At 47.0% G+C, this 19,533-nt stretch overlaps 1 protein-coding gene across 5 annotated transcripts in view; it reads right to left on the bottom strand.

The window, feature by feature from the left end:
- Positions 1-18,455, bottom strand: part of MAP3K9 (mitogen-activated protein kinase kinase kinase 9) — a 75,364-nt gene extending 56,909 nt beyond the window's left edge. For 3 of the 5 annotated variants that reach the window (XM_081830316.1, XM_006734461.3, XM_081830317.1), the window contains exons 1-2: positions 17,726-18,454; positions 10,759-11,172 (exon numbers count right to left, since the gene is read on the bottom strand). In XM_081830316.1, the coding sequence (XP_081686442.1) occupies positions 10,759-11,172; positions 17,726-18,125 (814 nt within the window). In that variant the 5' untranslated portion in view covers positions 18,126-18,454. Of the gene's footprint in view, positions 1-10,758; positions 11,173-17,725 lie in introns of all 5 variants that reach the window. The other 2 variants (XM_031029385.2, XM_081830318.1) reach the window with 1 other exon arrangement.
- Positions 18,456-19,533: the final 1,078 nt, after the last annotated feature.

Here is a 19,533-nt window from a genome sequence, read left to right as displayed (position 1 = left end):
ACAAATTGTGGATCTAAAGACTGAGGGAATAAATGCAGCCTCTGGAATTACAATAATTATGATCAATATACAGAGCACTTACCATGTGCCAGACGGTGCTAAAAGCTTTATCTAGATTATTTCACTGAATCCTCACCTCTACCCTATAAAATGAGACGGGTAGAATTATAATTATTGCCATTTAACATTAACAAAAACGAAAGCACAAAGAGTTTATCGTTTGCGCAAGGTCCCAGCTAGCAAGTAATAGAGCCAAGACACAACACACGTCTCACCCAGAGCTCACATGGGCTCATCTCCAATGAAAGAGAGGGTTCACATCCTAAATGTGGGCTCTAAAGGAGAGTTTGGGCATTGTTTAGCTAACGTCTTGGGTTGGGGGCAGAGGGTTAATGCATGGGCACAGACAGAGTTCTGGAATCTGTGATGACCAAACCCACCAACATTTCCTGAGTACCTACTAAGTGCTGTGCCCAGCCAGATCTGGAATAAAGCTGCTGCATAGAGATGGAAAAGGGGCAATCATGCTCCATCCTCCTGCCAAAGGAAGACCACAAAACTCAACATAAAATCTCTTTGGCCCACCCTGAATATTCCAGTCTTAGAAAAGACTGTGCAATAAGAAAGCTAAGTTGGGGAGGGGGGGCACCTGGGTGGCTCAGTCGGTTAAGCATCTGCCTTCAGCTCAGGGCATGATCCCAGGGTCCTGGGATCAAGTCCCATGTAGGATTCTCGGCTCAGTGGGGAGTCGGCTTCTTCCTTTCACTCTCCCTCTGTCTCTCCCTCTTTCTCTCTCTCTCAAATAAATAAATAAAATCTTAAAAAAAAAAAAAGAATGCTAAGTTGATTTGGGGAAGATGGAGGGGGGTGGTTGAGTGAAAAAGGCATTCCCTTTGACCTTGGCCGTAGATTGGTGCAGCGGGGAAAAGAGAAATATATTGCCTTCCTCCTGAGGCAAAAGCATTTTAATTATCAGCTGAGAGGCCAGCAGTCATAAAACTGGCCAGCTGTCCCATTCAATCAGGCCAAAGGCCGTAACAAAACAAGGCAGCATTTCTCAGGGGGCCAAGCACTGTGAGTTAATGCAGGTCCAAAGAGAGCGAGAGACACTGACTTTTTCCACAAGAAGCCCAGACATAGTTGGATGGGGCTGGGAGGTATCGATCCCTTCTGTGGCTTCGGCTGAAATAAATCTGCCCGCGTCAGTGGGAGCGGTAAAGCTACCCCTGGCCGACTTCAGAAAGGGAAGCTCAGGGCTGCCTAAAATCTTCATGCTACTTTAAAAAGGGAAACCCAACGATATCCTGTGTACACCTAAAATACCAAGGAATAGAAAGAAGTTTCTTCTACTCCTTGGAAAGAGGAAAGAAGTGCAGCCCCATTCGTGAATGTGGTTCCCGTGTGACATGTGGCACGCACCGTCTCACACCATCTTCAAACAACACAGCTCTTCTGTATTGCCCACGTTTTACAGATGAGGATCCTGGAACTCCCAGAGGCTAGCCACATGCTCAATGTCAGGGCTCAAGAAGTAGCTTTAATCCAAGTCTCTTTGACTCCCAAGCCAGTTGTCCTTCCATTAGACCCCCAAAGCCAAGCTTAAGAGGAAATGCTTTCTTCTCAGATCAAACCCTCCATGCTTCCTACAGAGAGCACAAATCCAGGGATGAGCAATCCTCAGCTTTATTATATGTCATTTCTAGACCTCACTGTCACGTTCCGGCAGCTGCACAAGCACAGAGTCTTCCTGCAGCTCTGCTGGGGAGGGGGGCAGAGGCACACAAACACCTAAGTGGTCTCGAGCCCCACCTGAAAAAGCCTTATGTTGATTCAGAGAAGTGGGTGGGAAGGCAAAAGCAAAGCTCCGAGACACCAGGATGCCCCTCAGTCAGCCCCAAGGACAGAAGTGGCATCTGACTAACTGCGTCCTGCCTCCAGGATGAAGGCTGACCTTCGTTTATTGTGAATCTCCCTCATGATTCATGTGACCAGAGCATCTTCTCTCCGGAGGCCATCTGTCATGCCCTGGGCAGCAAAGGGGGAGGGGTGCACCTGGGACCTCCTGTCAACTGTTTTCTCCCTAAACCACTTGGAGAATATTCCCCTCATCAGGAGCTGCGGCCCCTGCAACCAGAAGCCAGAAAGCGGGAAACCTGGGCACGTGATGGCCTGACGCACAGGCAGGCCACGCAGTCGCTGCTTTCTCCCAAACACACTCATGCGCATTTGAAGGTCAGTCCTGGAAGGGACCTCGAAGACCATCTCATCCAAACCTTTCACTTCACGCATGAGGAATCTGAGGATCAGAGAGCTCAAGATGTGCCCGAGGCAACCCGGCCCGTCAGTGCCAAGGGTGGGACATGGGCCAATGCTCCTTCTACGCCACCAATTCTCCTCTTACCCAGATGCCCAATTGAAGAAGTTCTCTATAACAGTGTTGACTCATAATCTTCTCAGAGTCTTGGATTAGTCAAAGTAGCAACCCTGTCCCCCAAAATGAACCTGCACACATTCTGCATAGATTTCAAGGGGTTCAAGGGCGCTATGTTAACAGCCCTTCCCTAATAAGAGGAACAGTATGGCTCTCCATGGAGCTGATGAGGAATGGAAGGGGATTCCAAGGTAAAGAGACGGGCGACCTGGAGAAGAAGCTACATTTTTTTCTTGACACAAGACCACTCACATCATCACCTTGTGTCTCACTTTCTTGAACCACAAGTAGTCCTGAGCTACCTCACAGGAATGAAGTAAAAAACCAAGTTAGGAATTGAAATGTTTCCAAGAGACAAGGAGGAAAGGAGAGACAGGCAGGCTCTTGTCTCCTTAGAGATACTGAAGCACAGATCTTGACCCTGAACAATGACAGTGTCATAGACCGGCTGAAAAAAGTGGACATCACTACTTAGTTGTTGCCAGGTTTGCCTGGGAGAGATGTGGGAAAGAAAAGACATCATGATTTGACCTTCAACGCAACAGCGGCTCAAATCAGAAGAAACAGATAAAGGGGAAGACACTAAGGAATCATCTGGAATCAGAGCCCACACATCTTTAAAAGCCCTTCTTGGGGGCGCCTGCGTGGCTCAGTCGTTAAGCGTCTGCCTTCAGCTCAAGTCATGGTCCCAGGGTCCTGGGATCGAGCCCCGCATCGGGCTCCCTGCTCGGCGGGAAGCTTGCTTCTCCCTCTCCCACTCCCCCCTGCTTGTGTTCCCTCTCTCTCGCTGCGTCTCTCTCTGTCAAATAAATAAACAAAATCTTTAAAAAAAAAAAGCCCTTTTTGCCCTGAACCTGCCCCCTCACTGAGCCTGTTTTCCCCAAGATAATGGCTCAGGGTCCAGAATACCTACACCAAGATCCTCCATCTTCTGCTCCAACTGCAACACAGGGTTTATAGGTGCCTAAATGTTGCCCAGGGCCCCAAGCCACCTCCTACACCACTGAGTATGCTGCAGAGAAGCCCCCAGAGCCACCACAGATGAAGGAAGGCACTCCAGAGCAAGCTTGGGGTAAGGATGGCAAATCTGCCACAAAGAGACCAATTTCCCTCCTGATCCTCCTCAGGCCTGGCAAGCCCAGGAAAAGACCCTGGGAACGTCAAGGGCATCACCTACCTCCTGGGGGGCCATGCTCTCACTGGGCATTTGAGTCTGCTGGTCTCCCTGCCTGGACCGTCCTGGCCCTACCTACCCTCACTGCTTTGTCTCATTAACTCCTATGCTCCCTCAGGAAATTCTCAGGCACCAACTCCTTCCCTCCACAGCATGCACCATAGTCCTGACTTAGGTCATTCCCTGTGACCCCACAGGGAGCTCCTTAAGGGCAGGGCAGGTGTGCTTACTATTATATTCTCAACACCAAGCACTCAAATTAACACATAAAGGAGAACTGTCTTTGTGCAAGAGATGGCCATGCCCAAGGGAGAAGGGAAAAGCATGGTTCCCAGGCAACATTAAAGAAATGGGAGCTGCAACTCGACCTCTAGGTCAGGCCTCGCAGGTTCAATCGTTTGCTTCATTTCAGCTTTATTTACTTATGTCTTTATTTTGACTTGCAGAACATGCCTCTCTGTTCATGCTAAATGCTACCCATCAATGAACAGAATCCTCTGGTACATGCCTGGTGGCTGCTGGCTAACCTTAGGTATTGCCTTCTACAACCAAAATGTCCAATTCATTGAGCGCTTGTATGCTTTTGCCAGGAAAAATCCTCAAAATATGTCCATCACCCTCCAACTCCAAAAGAAGGCACTTGTAGCAAACAAAGAACTACAAAGACCAGAAATGGGAAGGAAAATGGGGAGAGAGATCCAACAGTACCTAAGCCAAGTACTGTCGGAATTACCTCATTTGGGGATCCTTCATGAGACATAAAAAAGTCACTTACGCACCTCTTACAAAGGACTAGGAATTGGGTTCAACAGCCAACACTTTGCTGCCTCCCAGATCCATCCTGGGAGTGTTTTATAGTTTCTTTTATTCTCCTATAGGAAAAACGGCTGTTAGGGCTACTCCTCATCCTTTTCTAGGCAAGTCCTTCCTGCCACATTGCTCTTGGCCAGGATCCCTGTGCCCTACGTGCTTCTTCCATTCATTCATTCATTCATTCATTCCTGCACATTGGAATGTGCTCAACCTCAGTGTGCAGGAAGGACACCGGTGAGTGGAATCCAGTGGGTCACAAAGTTCCACAGCACACTTTCAGCCCAGAGAAATCCTCCCCAGGAAACACAGTCAGGGTCCATGGCCAGTGTCCAGTCCGGGTATAATCCAGGGCTTGGAATATTACAGCCAGACTGAGGTCAAGGGCAAGATGGGAGCTCTGTCCTCCTTCCACTTCCAAGAAAGCAAGGCTTCTGCTTCTATATCTTGTGAACTCTTGAGAGAAGGTTGAGAAGAGCACAAACACAGGTGAGCACAGAAACTGGAGGGAGGGGCGCTACTCAGCCTCTGGTTGCCAAGAGGAGCAGCCAATCAAACAAGTCCATAAAACTAGAAGGGAGACTGTGAGGGGCACAACGGGGAACTGACAAGGAGGGGACACAAGGGGCGCTGAGGCTGGATGGCGCGGACTCGTGGTGGGTGCAGGCGGCAGGGGGTGGCCTGCTCCCCTAGCACCTGGCAGCCCACTGCCAGTGAGTTATTTGGGGCCGGCATCTGGGAAGGGTGCAGAGAAAAAAGAGGGCAGAGGCATTGGAGGTTGGTAACAAATACACTGTGAAAATACCACCCTCGGCACCCGAAACGTTGGTGGACTTGGACATTAGGACTGGGGCAAGGGCCTGGAGCTTAAACAGGTGATGAAACAGACGACCGCGCAAGTCCCGGAGGATGCGGGACCTCCTCCTCCAAGAGAGGGGGAGGTTTCACACTTTGAGATCCCGTAAGCAGACCAGTTCAAGGGATACTTTATTCACTCATTTACGCATTCATTCATGTCCCTGGACACTAAAAACACAAAATCTACTTGGAGGCCTGGGGGGTGCTCCTGAAATCATGGAATCAACAAGAGGAGCCAGAGGATGCAGGCCGGCAGGCAGCGGCAGGCCGGCTGAGCTGTGTTCGATCCTTCAGCGGCCCACGCTGCACGGCACGCACGCTCACTTCACCGGCATTCCTCCCAAGCTTCACGCCGACCCCTTCACGAACGGATGGACCCTGACCGCAAGGCATGGGAGCCTGCAGCCGCTGACCCAGCAGCTCGAGTCCCTTGCCACCCGCATGTTCTCCTACACGCTCTCAGGCACTGTGTGCCGAGTCCCAACCACGTGCAGCTCACCACTCACCTCCTCTGCTTTTCTGCTATGAAACTAAGAGTGAGTCGATCAGACCTTAAGGAAATGTGGATGCTGTGGCTCTATGAGTAGCATAATACTATTCCTAATCCTATAAAACCAAAGCACCCCAGGGCCCTGGCTCTGTGAAGGTGAAGCGCCCCAGCCACCCAATGGCAGTGTACTGGCAACAGTGTGGTAACTGGGGACACAGGCGAAGGGGCCAGACCTGGCCACAAGGTCCGCCCTTAGGCCCGGCGGCGGCGAGACCCTGGCCAAATGGCTGACCCCTTCCGAGCCTCAGTTTCCTCCTCTGTAAAATAAACACGTTCGTCGTCTTTACTCTGCAGGGCTGCTGTGAGAATGAAAAGCGAATCGACATGAAATGTTTCATGCCTAACCTTACAGAGAGCACTCCATAAGCGTCAGTTGTGTTATTATTATTATTATTATTATTACTATTATTATTATTGTTGCATTGGGGTTTGGTTTAGTTTAGGGGTTTGGTTTGGAGTATATCTAAGTAGTGGAATCCTGTGCAATCTTTAAATGTCTTGTGGTGGAAGACTATTTATTTACATAACAAGTCACAGTACACAGACAAGTTGGGGGGCACAAAAGCATGCTACAAGCAACATGGTTATTAGGATTTCCCGTGCACGATTCTGGGTAAAAACAAATATCCATAAATGCAAAAACTGGAGAAACACACTGCTTTTACCTCTCTGTTCTTCTGTTTTCTAAGAGGAGGGAAGAAATTATTTAATAATAAAATAAAAGTGATAACACAACCTTCACTTTGGGCAAGGCTTTTCATTTTCCGAAGCTTTTTCATACGACCTTGTTTTTACACTAATTTAAGTTTTAACGACCGCTATTGAACTGTTATTCTGCCCAATGCCTTCAAGCCAAAATCCTGAAATCCATCTACCTAACCCCCAAAAGGACAATCTTTCCACTAAAAGACCATCTTTTGTTGACCCTTTGCTAACAATCAAGTAGCTGGTTCTTCCCAATTGACGGAGCAGAGACAAATCCATTATCAGAGCCAGGGCTTTTTGCAAGTAGTTTTAAGAAGTGATGTTTGAGTTAATGATGCAATGTGGTAAAGGAGTATAAGCCATGGGTTAAATCAGGGGTCTGAGCCACACATCCCTGGGCCTGGCTAACCTTGTTTGGTTGTATGATGCCAAACATCTGAAATAAACAGTTCTTCCCAATGCATGTCCCACATTAAGATTTCATGGGAAGACTACCAGCTGCTTCCCCCACCAGCCCTGCTCTCCCTCTTCCTTGGTAATAGCCCCTGATTATTAGCTGGGCTCACTGCCACCCAGATTAAAGTCCTGCATCTCCCAGCCTCCCCTGCGCCAGCCATGGCTATATGATTACATTCTGGCCAATTAATGCAAGCAGATGTGTTTTTGCTGGGTTTCTGGGAGGATCACGGGAGCCAGCTCAGCTCCAGGAGCACCTTTTTCTGTGCTTCTGCTTTTCTTTCTCCTTCAGGCCTGATACTTGGACCGAAAAACTGGCATTTCAGCAGCCATCTCAGAACATAAGGCAAGCCTGAGAATGCAAGCCATGTATTGGGATGGAGTGAAAAATAAGCCTGGATCCCTGATGACACTGGGATGTCCTAAACTCTGCAGACTTCTTTTCAAAGACGAATGAACGTACACCTTGTTTTAGCCACTGCTATTTTGGTTTTTAGGTTATGTGCTGTCAAACCTAAACTTATTGAGGATTATATATCAACATAGGATGCTGTACACCTTCCATTGCCAGTTAACGGCACGTGACTTTTTAAAGTAGGTGACCAGGATAGTAAAGCATTTTAATTAATCACCTTTCTACTGAGCCTTTTATAACAGATGTTTATCACCAACTACTTTCTTTTTTCCACAAAGACAACCCCCATATGTACATAGTCTTTTCCCTAGTGGATCTAAGTCAACTAACACATATGATTCCTAGAATTCTGCCCTCACATGATAGTGGCCAAAATCCAACTCTCTAGAACCCTTAATAAAAACCAAGAGAGGGGCACCAGAGTGGCTCAATCGGTTAAGCGGCTGCCTTCGGCTCAGGTCATGATCCCAGGGTCCTGGGATGGAGCCCCGCATCAGCAGGGAGCCTCCTTCTCCCTCTCCTCCCTGCTCATGCTCTCACTCTCTCTCTCAAATAAATAACATCTTAAACAAAAAAACCCAAGAGAAACAGGCCAGCATCCCTAGGTCTGCAAAACACAGAGAAGTTGTGACTCTCCAAATGGCGAGTAAAAACTAGCATAACATTTCCAAAATGATTTTCAAGTCATGCACACAGAGCAATGGAGTAAAAACAACAGTGTCATCAAGACTCATACTGGAGGGACGCCTGGGTGGCTGAGTCGGTTAAGTGTCTGCCTTCGGCTCAGGTCATGATCCCATGGTCCTGGGATCGAGTCCCGCATCCGGCTCCTTGCTCAGCGGGGAGCCTGCTTCTCCCTCTGCCTGCGCTCCCCCTGCTGTGCTCTCTCTCTCAAATAAATAAATAAAATCTTTAAAAAAAAAAAAAAAGAGGGCACGTACTACATGGAGCACTGGGTATTACACGAAAACAATGAATTGTGGGTCACAACATCAAAAACTAATGATGTATGGTGACTAACGTAACATAATAAAATAAAACAACACTCACCTCATGAGTTAATGTAACTAATAGTCAGATAAATTACCATTTAAATAAAAACTTTTGCTGGGGCGGGGGGGGGGGGGAAGGAAAAAAAAGACTCATACTGGATTCACACTATCCCAGGCAAACAGCCACCACAGACAAATGTGAAGGAGCTACCCCAACTCCCCTGTGAGGTTTATAGCAGGCGTCAATATCAGCACCAACCATGCAGCCCAGTGGACTCCACACATTTCTGGGCATCCGCGACCCCCTTGAGGTCAAGGGTCAGACTGTACCACGTGTAAGTCCAACTCCCACCACAGCACAGTGTACCTGAGGGCTCCACCTTGGCAATCTGAAAGCCCACTAAAGACAAAGGAAGAATAGGGTTTTGTCTCCCCAGTGACAGAATGACATTGAGGTCTCTTGCCATCTCCTGCAAATGGCAGAACCTTAGCAAGGTAACTTTTCTTTCAAAAGAGCCTAGACTTCCAAACGCAAATCTCATGGAAGGTAAAACCTGGTGTTTACAGCTTGAAATTACAACCAAATTTGAAACTTCCTGGAGGAAATGATTGACTTTTACAATTCCGTCATCCTAGCCCAAGTTTTTCAAAGGACTCAATACGTATGATTAGAGCACTTTGCCTACTTCTTCCAGCATAAGGATATAAGAAAAAATAAAGAACAGTCAGCTTCTACATCACATTTTCTACCAACACATCTGCTTATTCTTACCCCATCATCCGAAGCAATGTCTAGGCAGAAATGTGAAAGGGATCACCAAAAGTTTTAATTTAATATATTTAAAGAATAGAATATGGGAGGAGGGATGAGAATAATCTTATTTTATGGAACTTAAATCCTTCACATGAATTATATATAATGTTCCATGCTTTTACAAGGATGAATGTTTCTATTATTAAGAGAGAAGAGGGCTCAGGTAGAAGAGATAAGGGTAAGAAAGGCTATTTTAAAGTAAATTGGAAAGTCTATTTGTGTATGGGTGTGTCTGTATGTACAAACATATGTATATATACATTTATATATATATAAAATATTTACTTTAAAAATGTCTGGGAGGATATGCCAAATGTAATAGTTGTACTCCCTGAAGGAAAACATTATTGGTTATCTTTCTCTTTTTTATCTACTAATTTTAGTACAACAAAAACATCTACTTAAATAATTTTAAAATGTATTTTTCCCCTGAAACAAATAATATGTTATATGTTAATAATTAAAAAAAATAAAATCATAAGGAATTATAAAATAAAAATAATTATAATTGTCCAACAACAAAAAAAGACACACACAAAAAACCCATATTCTTAAAAGTAAACATTCACAGTAGTATTGACAGAAAAATAACCACATCTGGAACAGCTCAGAACCAAACAAAGTCCAAAGGAGTTCTGGGCTCAATGCTGAAGGAGACAGAGAGCAAAGTTCCTGGGACCCACACCACCCCCTCCAAAACCCTAATGCCCCCTCTCCAGACAGGATGCTCAAAATCATCTTAAGCATATCCTATTTAACAAATTCTATCCTCTCTACCACACAGTGCAGGCAAGAGAGAGCACAAATTACCACACAAAAGCAGCATAGTCCCAGCGCCTGCAGATTCCTCCAAGGAAAGAGACTGGTTTCCACCAACTCACCATATAATTATGTCTAACACTTGCTTTACAATCCAGTTTATGGATTTGGATGTTTCATAAACAGTTACTTCTCAGTTCCCTGTTATTAAACACTAGGTGGTTACAACAATTCATTAATAAGACCCGCAGGCTATCAGAAGTCTATACTACTACCAGCCAGGTCACGCTCTCCCAGTGGACACTGTCACCCGAATCAGCTCCATAGCTTAAACAACATGCCTCTTCTTCCTTATAGCCCCTTCTCTGGGGGGTAGCTCAAGTTGGGGTGGTCAGGTAGAACACAAATAGGCATTATAATTACTTGTTGTTCCACCAAAGAAGGAAACCCCTTTTGTGATTACAGACACACTTCCCTAAAGTGGAAAAATCTATCTACCTATATATATATGTGGATATATATTGCACAGCAGAGCAGAATTATACACTGCCAACCTTGCCTGCTAATATGAGCTCAGAATTATTCCAAACCCCTCGGCTGCCTCATTCTTCTCTTTCTAAACCAATTTTTCCTGGCACTCATTCCATCCCTATATCTCAACTCAAGGATGGAATGGTTTTAACCAAGGAGTTTCACTGCCCACTGAGATTCCTTTAGGAATCCACTCCCGCCAAAGCCATGGACTGAGTATAAAAGTGTTCTTGAGCCCTCCAGCCCCATCTCTTTATACTCACTGTTACTGGACTTAAGGTCGCGGTGGATGATGGGGACAATTGCCTCATCATGTAAGTAGTTCATCCCTCTGGCAATCTGCACAGCCCAGTTCACAAGGATGTCTGGGGGAATCCTTTTCCCAGATAACACTCTATTCAAAGGCCCTCCACGTGCAAACTCCATGACCAAGCAGAGGTTGGGTTCCTTCAGACACACCCCCCTAAGGGCAATGATGTTGGGGTGCTTCAGCATTGCGAAGAGCTTGGCCTCCTGGCGAACATTTTCTATAGTCTGGCTGATGTCCTCATCGGGGTCATGGCGAGCTGCTTTCACGGCAACCTCATCCCCTATCCAGAAAGCACGATAGACCTTCCCAAAGCCCCCGATGCCAATAATCTCTTCCAGGGTTAGTTCCGCAAAATCAATCTCTAACACTGAGAAAGAGAAAAAAAAAGAAGTCAAAAACATTCTGAAAATACCACTGAATCACCCATTTACCGATGGCTAAACATAGCAAGTTATCTGTTCACTTGGCTTGTCTCCCCACTATAAGGTAAGCTCCATCAAGGCAAGAAATGTGGCTAACCTATTTTCTGTTGCATTATTCTTAATGACTAGCACATAGTGAGCATTCAATAAATATTCATGTAATAATTTCTACTTGGAGCATCATGCAGAATGTCGTACCATGACAAACCATTTTATTGAAAGGGAACATAGAGGGAGATCATTTTTAGAAGACTTATTCATTTTACTGTGTACTAGATGGTGAGAAGCATACAATCCAGTGACAAGGCAGACACACAACAACCAAACCACAGTGTTAAAAGAGCCTTCGTAGCTGTATGATCAGATTAGGAAAACCACCAACTCCCACTGCAGGACAGGATATAAGAGGGTGAGTGGGAAGAGATTCTCAGGGAAGGCAACACTGGGAATGCGCCCTAAAGAATGAGTGGGAGGGAGAGTGCCTGGCTGGCTCAGTCGGTACAGTGTGTAACTTTGGATTTTGGCGTTGTGAGTTTCAGCTCCATGTTGGGTGTAGAGATTACTTAAAAATAAAATCTAAAAAGAATGAGCGGGAGGGATCGCATCAGGCAGCAAAGATCAGGATGGAGAAGGACAAACCAGGCAAAGGGAAGGTCATGAGCAAGAACATGAGGTATGAGAATATACGGCATATTAAGAACTTCAAGGAGCCCAGTGTGGCTGGATTATATGCATCAGGATAGGAGATGAGGCTCAAGGTCTTGCTGGGGTCAGCTAGGTTGTGAAATGGTTTTAAAGTCATTCTGAGAGGCTTGAACTTCACGCTGTGAATGATAGGACTCATGTATTTTTAAGTAGGGGAGAGTTATTAGATGGCGATTTAGAAAGGACATCAATTTTGGCAGCCATGGGGAATATAACCTGGAGGATAGGGAGCCTACTGCAAAAGGAACCACTAGGGAGGCCATTGAAGTAGCCCAGGCACGCAAGCACAGGGTCTGAACATCAGCAGCAGGTAAGACGAAGTGTGTGGAGTAAATTGGGAGGATATTTTCAAAATGTGGTTCTACCATGACCTGGTGACTAAGACGTGAAGGAGAGGAGCCTCCCAGGGGACATCTCACTCCAGAAGTCACCTGCTCCACAACTCCATCCCTGATGTCCCGAAGTACCACACCCAACCACTCATCTCCTTTCCAATGCAGAGTTGAACCTAGGGTACCTGATTATACCTTCAGCGCTGTTTGGAAAGGCTTCCTTGGATAGTTCATAATAGCTACCAGTGATTACAAATCTCGGGCTAGATAAGGTGTTGCTATAGGAGTAAAGTGCTATTTTATGTTTCTCTCATGAAAATCCTGTGCTCTGTCTTCTCAGTCTCTTTGTCTTTACCTGGCTGACTCATACTCAACGCTCAGGTCTCAGCTTAAACAAAATCTCCTACAGGAACTTTTCCTAACCCCCGCCTGAATGAGGTCAGGCCCCCATCAAACACGTCCATAACCGTCTCTGTTTGGCAAGACCCAACAAGGTTTAATTACTTGTTCAGTGCCTGCCGTCCTGCGAGATTGTGAGATCCACAAGGGCAGAGTCTGTCTGCTTTATTCACCACTGTACTCACCCTGCTGAACATTCAGCAGGTAAGCAGAAGTCAAGTAAAATGGGGGGACAATCTATCTCAGTAGGAAATGAACCAAACTCAGATCTGAAAAATTTTTTAAAAATGCACTGGACCTCCTGAAACAGAGAGAATATAGTCGGTTTGCTAAAAAACAAACAAACAAAAAACTAAGAAAACAAAGATATATTTCTGAACTTTTGGCAAGACCAAAAGAGGAACTGGCTACTGCTGGCTGTTCTCTTCCTTCCTCAGCCAGCTCCAGGATGACTCCAACCTCCACTCACATGCTCGTGGTGCTCAAAACTCTATATTCTTGCTTAATTAGAGTATTCCTATCTTATCTAGGGCTAATATTCATTTGTATTTTACAATGCAACTGGCAGTCTGCACAAAAGAATACAGAAATATATACAACAAGTATAGCCCATCTCGACCCCCCAAAGTTCCAATTGTTCAAGCTCTCACCTCATCTGGCACTCCTCTTAAAGAATAAATGTTACAGCTGGTCCTACAGAATAATGATCAATATCCGCTCTAAAATCCTCCAGCATATCTTGCAGTACAGAGGCCAGAAAGCTAAGAACTACATTTTCCAGACTCCCTTACCACTACAGGTTTGCTTTTGCCAATTAGATGCACAAGATAGGGAAGGCAGAAGTGAGTTGGACACCATCTTCTTGCCGCTTCTCCTGGCAAGCATGGCTGTGGAGAAGTGGGATTTTTCTGCATGTCGGTGTCTAATCATTAGCTCTGGGCAGTTGTAGAAAGGAATGCTGCAAGGCCAAGTGGTTGCCTAATCTCTGGACAGCAACTACAACAGGGTGTTCTTGAAATGGACAGCTTCAATGTCAACTCCTGATTCTGTATGTTCGCAATTAGAGAAGTGGTAGCTTGCTGGGTGAGCCAGGTCTGCAATGCTGTGGGAGTTGGTCCTATAGGTCCAGCTAAGAGACCCTTCTCCCTGCCCTTCCAACAATTCTGTAAGCATCCACTTTGCTGTGTTAAATCACTTTCTGCTTAAAATAGCTTAAATGTTTCTGGGTCCTAAAATGAATCCTGATTACTAACTCTTGTCTTATCTTGTCTACATCAATGAGAAAAACAATGCGTATATTAAGGAGTGATAAGAAACCCTCTTGGAGAAATACGTAAATTATGTTAGGAGTCTCCTTGGTCATGGAAGGAAGGAACATTCACTTTTTCTAACAGCTTTTACACTGATGAAAAGATACCTGTCTCTTTAAGAAGTTTGCATTCACACATCTTATTTCCTCAACTGACTATCTGAATTTTCCTTAAGAGAATTAACTGTTGTATTTTCTTATACCGTTCCTTCTTTCCTCTGGTCTGAAGCATAGTTGTGAACATACAGGATGTGTTAAGTATTTATTTAAACATATAAGGTTTTAAAAGAAGTGATGCTGAACTTGGGTGCTGAAGGGACAGCTCCTCAGATGGCATTTCAAAGACAGAAAACCTCTGTGGGGAAGGGAGAGCAATAATCTCTCTCTGGGTAGAACAGAAACCCTCAGGTTCTTGCTAACTAGTTAAGGAAATAATATGACCAGCCTTCAGGAAAAGTCTAGAACACAGCTTGCAAGCAGATAGAAGACAGAAGAGTGGGGCCTGGGGGGAGGGTACTTTCTTTTCCTTTCCCTGTGAAGACGTCCCTTTGGGTAGGAACTAGACCTTCAGCTGCAGCTGAGAGAACGTGGGGCTCTCCTTTCTCATTCCAGTCAAGACCTGGTTTTAAGTAAGAATCAGGTCAAGTCACATTCAGCACATTTTTCAGTTTCTGTGGATGGATATTTCCAAGAATATCAGGAACAAAACCTTATTTCTTTCATTTTTGCAGTCAGGATGTTATCCTCTCTCAACTGTATTCTTGAAAACTAAACGTATAGGCACATTCTGGTGGGTTTTGGACAAGTGAATGGTACATACCTCACTCATTTAAAAATCCCAAGTACACCTGAAAACACATCCTTATATTTCTAGTGGATGCAAGGAAAAGAATGTAAATTAATAAAAATCTTAATTAATACCCTGCTTGAAAACAGACACAATTCTCCTGTAAGAAAAACTTTTTTTTTTTAATACCTAGGACTATGTCCCAAGATGATGAATTTGGAACTGTACATTTTTCCTCTTTCACTAAAAAAAAAAGATGAGTGAGCTCCTAGGTTATTTATATTTGTCAGCCCCATGGAGAGCTAAAGTTTCATATCTACATTGGAGGGGATAAAGGCACTATATAAATATTAGATGATTTCTAAATATCTATTATATTTTTTATTTGTCACAAGATTTGAGTACAGTTTGAAACAAAATTTTCAACTTAAAAAGCAATATTTAAAACTAAAACTAAACATTCTTACTTAACTGACTGTCTGCTATTCATAATCCAATGTCACAATTCATACCCCAGAAGAGAAGCTCAAAAGGGTAACTAGGGAAAAGCTGGCAGTGGCTCAATTTCATTCCAAGTCTTTGGAGACAAGGTTGTCAATCACTTTATTTTCCGAGTGACACTAACTAAAATGGTGGACGCAGGACACCCATCAGAGCACCTGTTAGCAATTTCCCAAGTTCATCTTTATCAAAGCATTTGTGACTTATAAGCACCTCCTTATCTTATCATTTCTTTATCTCCTGGTATTTTTTTTTTAAGTTGTATTTAAGTAATCTCTACACCGCAGGCAGAGCTCGAACTCACGACCCTGAGCTCAAGAGTCGCACGCTCCACCAACTCAACCAGCTAGGCACCCCTATCTCCTGGTATTTAATACAGTATCTATCTTTTGCTAGGTGCTCTAACTGGTTTTTGAATGGAATTAAATTTTCTGAATTATCAAGAATTAATTCCATTCAAGTTCGGAACTGCTGATGAGACTAAATAACTTACCAAGGCCTTCAAGTGTCATGTTCTTCAAGTCAATTCTTTTAATAAGCACAAAGTACTTCCTACTTCCTTAACATCTGAGTTCTAGATACAAGAAGCTAGTCTATCTAAGGTAACTTTTGTCACAATAAAGATTAAGTCCTGGGCACCCAAGGGAGAAGGGGCTGCTAACATAGCACACTGTGGCCCTGGCTGGTGTTCGGCAGATGAATTTTTCCAGCCCAAGTCACATTCACTCCTGACTGCTCTGACAGCTTGGGCACAGAGACGGGAGAAACAGAGTTCCTGCTTAAGAGCCTCACACAGTTCTCCCACTCTGACGTTAGCTGTACAAAAAAAAAATCACAAAACGTCACCCATAAAGAACCTCAAACCTTTGACTATGTATAAAAAACTGCACTGTGTCTAATATGCCAGGCCATTCTTCCAGTATCTCTTCCAGCATGTGACCAAGTTCATCTTCAGCGCTATTTCAGATACTACATTAGGACCATTAACCTCCACCTCCCAGTACTACAGCCAGATTTAATACCCAGAAACCATTTAAAATCATTTGTTGCCTCCAGGCATTATAAAGATCAAAATGTAGAAAACAAGAAGTTTTACACTGAATGAGAGGGAGACAGAAACAAAGGGAACTAAGGATTTGAACATCAATTTGATGGTCAAAACACCAATAAAGAAGAATAGAAAAATAAGGAAAGAGGTTATGCTTTTCATATTAAGTGATGGTATTTAAAGAAAACATCTTAAATAAAGTAACACAACTGTTCAGATGAAAATAAGTTACAGGACCGAAAGATAAATGTTACAAATGAAATTTAAAAACTAAATGCCTAAAGTTGGCCCTTGGTAATAATTTTTTTTAACTAACTAAAATGTAAAGTATACAAAATATGGAATAAACAATAATAAATACGTATTAACAATACCTTTTAGCAGGGAAGAAATTATGGAAATCATCAAATATAAAACAGTATAAACTGCACAAGAAGGTATTTACATCTTCTAAAACCACCTAGCAGAACTGATTAAGGGATTCCAATGGCAATTTAACTCCTTTGATAAAAACAAAGGAAATTTCATTGCAGGGTGTGGAACAGGGGGCTCCTGGGAAATTGGTGAAAACCAGGACACTGGAAGAAAGGCCCTGGGAGGGACCCATGGGCATGGTCCCCTTGAGATTTGGCAAATACCAAATATAGGCAAGGATCTAGGGTGAGAAGAAAGGAGAAATGTATTATCTGAACAGCCTGGGTGTCAAGGGACTGGGACTTAGCCACTGTACCTTGTGCTCCTGATCTCTCATGGGGGAAGGACATACTTTTCCCTCTCCAATCATTTCTCCACCCATCATCACCTGCTTCTTCACACACTCGCACCCTTCCCAGCACCTAATTCAGTGAGACTCCTAAAGGTACAACTTCTGACACAAGACTGCGATCCAAGAAATCAACACGACATTTCAAAGACACTTCAGCCTTGAGTTCACACAGGCTTCCGGGACATGAGAAGAGCCAGCCCAGCCAGCCCTGCGCGAGACACCCCCATCTGCTTCAAAGCAAATGCCTTGAAGGGGCGGGGACAGGCGGTCGAAGAGGTCGGGAAGGTCCCCGATTTGGGGACTAAGATGATGACAGAAACTACCAGCTGGCCTGCAATCCTTCCAGATTTGGGGAAGCGGGGAGTGCGAAATGGGGAGATTCTCATGCTGGGGCTTCAGGATGTGGAAAGCGGAAGCTACTGCTGAGGTGGTCAGATGAAGGTTAAGGAGCCCAAGCGCCTGAGGTTCCAGGCTAGGCCTGCGGCGTCTCTATCTTACCCATCGCACCCACCAGAGCAGCCCCTGCAGCCCGAGCGCGCGGGCGCACCCACTCCCAGGTCAATCATTCCCCACCCGCCCTGCGACCACCCGTAGGCCTCCAGCCCCCCACCCCCTTCTCCGCCCGGCTCCGCGGCCCCGCCTTCGCCTTACACTGGATGGGCGGGTAGCAGCTGGGGTCCTCGCCGCCGTGCTGGCAGCGGCTGGAGAAGGCGCTGCGCGGGGTCACGTAGTTGCTGGGGAAGATGCCCACCCGCTGGTTCAGCTGCCCGGTCCACCAGCCCTCGTCGCCGGACACCTGCGAATCCTTGGACAGCACCTCCACTACGTCGCCCAGCCGCAGGGTCAGCTCGTCCTCGCCCGCCGCCTCGTAGTCGAACACCGCCGTCCAGTAGGGCAGCGGTGCCTCGGGACCCAGCTCCCCCGGGGCCGCCGCCGCCTCCTCCTCCTCGTCCTCCTCCTCCTCGGCCCCGGCCCCCGCTCCGTCCTCCCCCGGCGGGGCGGCAGCGGCGGCGCTCGTCAGGCAGCCGAGAAGCGCTCTGGAGGGCTCCATGGAGCGGCCGATCCATAGGGTGCGGGGCTGCCGCCGCCCGCAGGAGCCGCCGCCGCCTATTGTTCATGCGGCTCCGCAGAGCTGGGGGGGACCCCCCTTCCCCGACGGCGGCCGCAGGTAGGGTCCGGGCTGGCGGGGCGGGGAGACCCGGCTCGCTGGGGCTGGCGCGGCGCGGCGACAAGTGCGCCGGGCGGGAGTGCTCACCGCGGCATGGGGGGCGCGGCGGGCCGGAGCCCCCGCCTTCGTGCTCGCCCCCCCCCCCGGGGGCGGCCTGGCCACCTCCGCCGCGGGTACCTGCTCGCTTAGCCGGTGCCCGCCACCGCCCGCCGGCCGCTGGCCGCAGCTCCCCTCTCCGCCCGCGTCCCGCCCCCAGCGCCGCCCGCACTCCGGGGACCACCTGACGCGGGCCTGGCTCCGCCCCAGCCCTGCGGACCCGAAGGGGCGGGGCCGCCCGGCGCCGGGCCCTCCCCCCCCTCCCCCCGCCAACCCGCCCTCCCATTGGTCGCTGCCGACCGTCCGCAGGTTCCTCGCGCCGCGGCTGGGGCTGCCCCGCCAGCCACTGGCCCGCCCCTCTCCACCCCCTGCGCCTACGTGTCTTGCCCCCCGGGGCCCGCCCCTTTTGCGGGCTCTCCTTCTCAACCCCAGGTCGACCCATTCCTCTCTCCCATTGGCCCGCGGCAGCTCCAACCATTGGTCCGTGGTACCTGTCCATTTCCTGCGAGAGTTCAACACCTCCTGGCAGGAGGAGTCTGCGGCCTCATTGGATGCATCAGAAGGGATGGGTGGATCCTCAAAGGTAAGGCCGAGTCTCCGTTCGGACCGAAAAGGCTGGAGGGGGCCGCGCCCTTTGTTTGCTGTGGTAGGGCAAGGGACCCGTTGGACAGCACCCGTGCTCTGGATCCTGAAGGGAGCTTTTGAGAGTGAGCAGAGGAAAAGCGAGCTGGCTTGTACGTCCCCCGCCAGAGCCCTTTCTTCTCCAGCTCTCTCTTACAGTTGGATTCTCCCCGCTCTTGGATGTGCCTCTGCCCCGGTCCAACCAGGTGGATCAGCTTCCGCTCCCGGCCCCACTCCCACCTACGAAACCTTTCATCTCCATAAGGCCTTTAGGCCCATTGGAATGTTCTTTAGAAGCCCTCTTAAAACTACAGTACTCGCCTTTTCACACAGCTCCCTCGTTGCTGGGTTCCTGTAAAAAGAGATTCCAAAGAGAGAATGAGAGACCACCTTACTGGGGCTTCAAACTGAGGCTGGAAAGCTCAGTTTGGGGAAGTTGTCCGTGAAGGGGGGCTTGGCCTCTCTGAACAGACTCCGTTTTTCTACAATTGTGGGTTTCTTTTGCTTGAGTGAATTGTACCTCATATCATGATGACCTCTAGAAATCGGATTAAAAACCAAAGTAGAATATGCA

The sequence above is a fragment of the Leptonychotes weddellii genome, chromosome 9 (assembly GCF_054177405.1).
Source record: "Leptonychotes weddellii isolate Sample4059 chromosome 9, ASM5417740v2, whole genome shotgun sequence".
NCBI classification, from domain to species: domain Eukaryota; kingdom Metazoa; phylum Chordata; class Mammalia; order Carnivora; family Phocidae; genus Leptonychotes; species Leptonychotes weddellii.
Note: the sequence above shows the minus strand (reverse complement) of the source record. Positions and strands in the feature narration are given on the sequence as shown.